Source organism: Daucus carota, chromosome 9, assembly GCF_001625215.2.
Source record: "Daucus carota subsp. sativus chromosome 9, DH1 v3.0, whole genome shotgun sequence".
Taxonomy (NCBI): domain Eukaryota; kingdom Viridiplantae; phylum Streptophyta; class Magnoliopsida; order Apiales; family Apiaceae; genus Daucus; species Daucus carota.
In genome coordinates this window covers 27020507-27027475 of record NC_030389.2, presented here as the reverse complement: position 1 = coordinate 27027475, position 6969 = coordinate 27020507, and the positions used below count along the sequence as shown (strand labels likewise).

At 30.3% G+C, this 6969-nt stretch overlaps 1 protein-coding gene across 1 annotated transcript; it reads left to right on the top strand.

Annotated features, from left to right (window-relative positions):
• The first annotated feature begins 2814 nt into the window (after nt 1-2814).
• Nucleotides 2815-5986, top strand: LOC108202594 (calcium-dependent protein kinase 24). The gene is made up of 8 exons (XM_017371066.2): nt 2815-3470; nt 3650-3773; nt 4192-4335; nt 4430-4582; nt 4805-4920; nt 5005-5172; nt 5289-5522; nt 5645-5986. Exons 1-8 carry the CDS (start codon nt 2970-2972, stop codon nt 5807-5809), a joined length of 1605 nt encoding a protein of 534 aa, XP_017226555.1. The 5' UTR covers nt 2815-2969; the 3' UTR covers nt 5810-5986.
• The last annotated feature ends 983 nt before the right edge of the window (nt 5987-6969 follow it).

Sequence of the window (6969 nt, the reverse complement as noted above, 5' to 3'; positions counted from 1 at the left end):
TCACAGTCTACAAACGAGAGGTACCATCAACACGGAGCCACTGAATGATCACAATAAACCTAAAAATATTCTTCTGGATACTGTAAATATATGAGATGAAGATAAAAACAAAATCTTATCGACTGGAATGATTACGAACATTACAAAAGCAGAGATATATATAAACACAAATAAACAAGTTACTATCTAATCACTTCCCTTTCGATATGAGATAAATCTTCTTGAACACCGTTGAGAAGCAGGCGGCATGAGAAATAATTTTCTTTCTTCTTCGGTGTCTCCTTATGATCCGTTAAATCTTGGTTATGTTGTCCCTTGTTTGTTGCGGACTGAATCTTCAAATCGATTATAGTTGAATTCGCAGAAACTATAATCGATTTTATTTCTAGTTTAAAAATATTTATTTCCATGTTTGATTTGGATTCTCCTTATATATCACTCTTTGCAGGAGGCTGTGATGAAGGAACAGCAGATTATGAATGTAATACTTCCTACGTTCCCTTATATTAGTCGCTTTGACTTTTTACACGTATTTTGATGTGCAAAAAAAACGTATTTATACACATTATTTTTCAATTTTTTTTTCTGAATAAAAATATAGATGTTAAACTTTTATTCAGAAAAAAAAAATTTGAAAAATAATACATGAAATTATGTTTTTTGTGCACCTCAAATTACGTGCACAAAGTCAAAACGACTAATAAAAAGAAACGGAGGAAGTAATATATAAGAGATAAAAGAGATATATCAAGGACATTTAATTGTATTACTTCGTTTAAGTAATTATAATTTGTATAAGGCGTCTATTTACTCCTTCGTACCTCTTATTTCTTTACTTTTTTTATTGTTTAAGTAATTCCATAATTTTTCTTAAAAAATTTTCTTTATTATATAAGAGTTTAGATAGTAAATTTCAGGAAAAAAAATTCATTATAATTTATCAAATTATATTTTATGAGAGTATTAGAATGCATGTTGAGCTCTCGTCCCCCAATGTAAACAATTGAGGAGGACGGAGAGAGTATAAGATTACCAGAAGAAAGTTACAAGAATATATTGGATCAAAATTCTTAATTTATAATGCCTTGAAAGGCCAAAATCTTAAATTAGGAAAAATGTAGTGATATCCATGTATTTCTAATTTTCTACATTATCTTATTTTTATCTTATTTTTCATTAATCGTGTCTCGTTTAAATTTTCCAAAGAAAAAGTACAGTGGAGAGGAAAATTCTAGTAAAAGAAAACGAACACATAAATTATGAAAATTTACTTCAAGTCCATAAAATGAAGCATGCCAATTTTGTGAACCAAATTTTCAAAAGTCTAAATATATATGGGTTAAGTATCAAGTTGGTCATTGGAGTGAAAGCCATGTATCACTTCTTTCATTGATCTTTTAGAGGTATCATTTTCATCACTAAATTTGTATAAAATATCAAATGGATACCTCTAAATATGTGTCGAGAAAGTAAATATTTTTTTTGGTTAAGTTATACACATTTTTCTTCAATGCCACTATATCCAAATGAAAACCGATGAATTCTAGTATTTTAAATAATATATCTAGACTTTTAAAAACATATTTACTATTTATTTTTATTTAAATAAGATTAAACAAGTGTAAAATTTAAAATAAATAATAAATCTTTTTTAAAAAAGCTAGATATATTATCTAAAATACTAGAATTCACCGGTTTTCATTTAGTCATAGTGGGGTTGAAGAAAAATGTGTATAACTTAGCAAAAAAAATATTTACTTTCTCGACACATATTTAGAAGTATCCATTTGATATTTTATACGACTTTAGTGATCAAAATGATACCTCTAAAAGATGAATGAAAGAAGTGATACATGGCCTTCACTCTAGTGACCAACTTGATACTTAACCCAAATATATATAAACTTGATAAAATCTAAATATATTATCATAAATATTAGAAGTCATAACCTTTTAGTTGGTTGTGGTAACATTTAAAAATAATGTGTAAAACTCTATAAATAATATTTTTACCCACTTGAACTCAGGTGCTTTGATATTCATGGTCATTTTAATGACCATCTTGATAATGTTTTCAGTTCAGTATCAACTTGATACATTAGGCCTACTTCAGTGACCAACTAGATAATTAACTCAAATTTTTTATGTACAAAATTATGGAATAGATAATAATTTTTTAGGATTGTCAAGTTGACTTAATCTTACTAATATTCAGGCATGCATTATTCAACAATCAATAAATTAATTTATTCAGAAATCATGCAAATAATTTTGACGAATAAAAAATTATATAAAAGATGCATATTAAAAGTTTATATTATAATTTTAAGAAATAATGTTAAGATAGTAAGTAAATATTTTAGTAAAAAATGATTATATTTTATGATTGTCACTGCTACGACACTTGATGAACTAAGTGAACGATGTGATATCAAATCCTAAAAGTTGTCTTTAAAGGGAAATACATATATATATTACTAATTCATATTATTAAAATCAAAATACATATTTAAATCAATAACATATCTTCAAATTTCAAAACTCAACCTATAAAGTTCTATAATAGTTTCTACTTATCATATATATAGATGTTTAAAAAGATTTACAAATAAATTAAATAAACTGGTTTTAACTCGTAGCACCCGGAGGGAATATCAATGTGGTCAAATCATGTTGTTTTTTTGTTGATACAAGAACCGAAAAAGAAACAAGTGATCATATGTGTGTGTGTGTAATTGTCTATTGTACCACCCTAGAGGTTTAAAATTTAATTGCGGGATAAAAGGAAGAAAATGTTCGAAACAACCACAAGTTGCCCTTCCTTCCAAAAGAAAAAAATTGACATATCTTCTCTCATTCTCTGTTAACAACGCATCCGTCCAAGGCTATAATTTGTTCTGTCCTCCACATCCATCTTGACCCCATTGGGATGTGTAATATATGATAGAAAGACCTAAAGATACACCCCAATGGGCACTTGCATGTCAAATTTGAACGTTCCTTCAGCCCTCCTCAAGAAAACCAAGCAAATAAAAGCCTATTCTAGAAGTTGGCGCCATGGTAGAAAGCATCACTCGCATCAGATTAACGTCTTGCAAAATGCATCTGGCCAAGATATTTTTACACGTTATAAATTAGGACGGGAGCTTGGGAGGGGAGAGTTTGGTGTGACATACGAATGTATCGACATTGAGAATGGAGAGAAAGTTGCATGCAAGAAGATCTCAAAAGACAAGTTGAGGACAGAGATTGATGTAGAGGATGTGAGAAGAGAAGTTGATATCATGAGACATTTGCCTTCTCATCCAAATATTGTTACATTTATAGATGTTTATGAGGATAAAGAGGCAATTTATCTTGTTATGGAGCTTTGTGGGGGTGGTGAGCTCTTCGATAGGATTGTTGCTAGGGGCCATTATAGTGAAAGAGGCGCGGCTCTTGTCACCAAAACCATGCTCGAGGTTGTCAAGGTATCAGAGCAAATATAAACCATCATTTCTTACGTAATTTCATCACATTACATATCCATTATATCATACTTAAAAGAATATTGCTCATGATTGTATTATTAGACTCTAGAGTTTAAAGTTGGAACTGTAATCTAATGATTAAGCCATAAAAGAGTGCTAATTATTATTTCATGTTTTAGGTATGCCATGACCATGGTGTAATGCATAGGGACTTGAAGCCTGAAAACTTTTTGTTCGCAAATGAAGATGAAAATGCCCCATTGAAGGCCATTGATTTTGGCCTCTCCATGTTCTTCGAGCCTGGTAAGAATGCCTTACCAAATAGAAATAAATCATGACAGTATAATATGTATTTATAAATCCCAGGTCAGGTTCATAGCGACAAGAATCAACTTTTTTGGTTATATATATCCAGATAGTCAGGGAAATAAATGTGATTTAACTTTCTTAAATTTCTGTTGTTGGATGCTTCTTCTTTGTCTTTGGACAAGAAAAAGTTAGTAAAGATGATTAGGGGAGGCCCTTTTCTAGATTCAGCTGTTCGAAGAAGGTTATGCTCCCTTTTAATCAATCACTTAAATGAATGGCAAGATTACTTATTGCTCCTAAGTTCACCTTAATAACTTGTTGTTACTTGTCAGTTATTAGTTACGTATATATATTGGTGTAACTATGATCAGCCTGATTTATAGATTCTCCTTGGGATTTTTTTATATTATAGGTCAGAGTTTTGGGGAAATTGTGGGAAGCCCTTACTACATGGCACCCGAAGTTCTGAGAAGAAAATATGGAGCAGAAGTAGATGTGTGGAGTGCAGGTGTTATTCTTTATATTTTATTATGTGGAGTTCCTCCTTTTTGGGCAGGTAACACTTTAAATTCATTTAAAAATATTTACTTGAACAAACTTCTGATATTCTTACAAATAAATTATTCGCGCAATGGTTTATACAATTATAGAAACTGAGGAAGGAATCGCTCTTTCAATCATCAAGGGTCGAATAGATTTTAACAGGGAACCCTGGCCAAAGGTTTCCGAAGACGCCAAAGAACTTGTTAAAGGCATGCTTGATCCAAATCCCTCTAGTCGGATGACAGTCGAAGAAGTTCTAGGTATGTAGTATTTACTTTCAACATAATATCTCAAAAGTATACTCTAATATTTTTTAGCAGTCGGTTTTTCAATAATCTTATAACAATGTAGGTTCTTGTCAATTATACTCAAATAAAAGTTAAATTTTGAAAGTGGACCCTATTTATGGTGTGTATATAAGGAGTACAACCACTTATTGATATAACATGAGAAAGTAATGGATTTGTTCTTGTAAAATCCAGGACATAGATGGATCCAAAATGCCCATAAAGTTCCGGATATACCTTTGGGGGACAATGTCAAAACAAGAATCCAACAGTTCTCATTAATGAACAAATTCAAGAAAAAAGTTCTTGGAGTAAGCTTATCCTCATATAAGAAAGCTCTTGATAATAGGTTCGACTATTTTGTCACAACATTCATGAATTTAAAATTCATATAGATGGTAGCTGCAAGCTTGCCTGATGAAGAAATACATGGGATCAAAGAGATGTTCAATATGTGGGACATTGATAAGAATGGAAACCTAACACCTGAAGAACTAAAGCTTGGGTTAATCAATTACGGCAGTAAAGTTTCTGATCCTGATGTTCAGTTGTTCATGGAAGCAGTAAGTTAAAATATTGATAATTTTGTTTTATTTTTCTACTTTATTATGTCAGTTGTAGTGGATGACAAAGAATTGATTTTTTTTTTTTTGCATTTTACATGTAATGATATTATAAGGCTGATCTTGATGGAAATGGAACACTAAGTTGTGAGGAGTTTGTAACAATAGCGTTGCACTTAAAAAGAATCAGCAGTGACGAACAACTTAAACAAGCATTCAACTCTTTTGATAAGAACAAGAATGGATATATAGAGTTTGAGGAGTTGAGAGAAGCTTTGTTTGAGGAACATGAAGAACCCAACAATGAACAAGCTGTTCATGACATTATATTAGACAGTGACTTGGATAAGGTAATTTTCTTCACTTTGGTAATACTTAAACAAAAATGTAACTAAGGAATGTGGGGAAACTTAAATGAGTTGCGATTAATTTATAAAGTATGTTTAATTGTTGGCATGCCATAACTGTACAGGATGGTCGGATCAGCTATAAAGAATTTGCTGCAATGATGAAAGTGGGAATGGATTGGAAGATGGCATCTCGACAGTACTCGAGAGTAATGCTTAATGCACTTAGCATGAAAATATTCAAAGACAAAAGTATGCATATGAAAGCATGTAAAACAATGAAAAGGTGATCATAGTTATGCCCTAGAATCAAGAAAAAAAGAGAAACAAATCTTTACATCTTTGGCTCCTACTTGAAGAAGGAAATTAAAGTTAGAGATATTGAGTATGAACTATTATTTAATACATATCAATACTATAGCTTAGGATATCAATTGTGCGAATTGCCCTGCCACTTTTTTCCTCTCTTCCAAAGTACACAAGTCGGCAAAATTTTTGACAAGAATTTAATTATCTGCATGTCAATATTTTTAAGTAAAGTTTTGATATATATACAAGATTTGATGCATTTTTGAAACAATATAACAAAAGGGTTAATTATCTAGTTGGTCACTGAAGTGGGCTTAATGTATCAAATTGGTCAATGAACTCAAAACGGTATCAAGATGGTCACCGAAGTGGCCATAAATATCAAACAAGTACCTTGAAATATAAGTTCAAGCAGTAAAAATATTATTTATAAAATTTTACGCATTATTTTTTAATGTTACCAAAACCAAGTAAAAGATTATTACTTCTAATATTTATGATAATATATTTCGATTTTATCAAGTTTATTTATTATTTATTTTTAATTAAAACAAAGAAAATAACTATATAATAAAATATAAATAATAAATAAACTTGATTAAATATAAATATATTATTTTAAATACTAAAAGTCATAACCTTTTAGTTGGTTGTGGTAACATTTAAAAATAATGTATAAAACTTTATAAATAATATTTTTACTACTTGAACTCATATTTCAAGGTACTTGTTTGATATTTATGATGACTTTAGTGACCATCTTGATATCGTTTTGAGTTCAGTAACCAACTTGATACATTAAGCCCACTTCAGTGACCAACTTGATAATTAACCATATAACAAAACAGTTGTTAATGACATCAAAATTATAGGGCCTTGTACAAATGTCAATACATGGAAGACTATTCAAGCCTTTAAAATGTAAACACTACTCCGAAAGTTTGAGCAAAATTGTTTGTTGTAGATTCTTTTAATCATAATTGACTGAAACCTAATGAAAGAACCAAAAGAGACTAATAAAAAATGTAGTGGATGAGCTCAATGTTCGCATTGGAACAACAAAATTTAAATGCTTTTTGTGGAGTAATATGAAAACTTGGCGAGTTAAATTTTAGATTGAGCACCACCAAAGTGGTCAAAA

Coding starts and splice junctions, on each gene's coding strand:
- LOC108202594 (XM_017371066.2), top strand. CDS start 2,970: ATGGGCACTTGCATGTCAAATTTGAACGTTCCTTCAGCCCTCCTCAAG. Junction 3,471..3,649: donor CCATGCTCGAGGTTGTCAAG/GTATCAGAGCAA, acceptor TTCATGTTTTAG/GTATGCCATGACCATGGTGT. Junction 4,336..4,429: donor AGTTCCTCCTTTTTGGGCAG/GTAACACTTTAA, acceptor ATACAATTATAG/AAACTGAGGAAGGAATCGCT.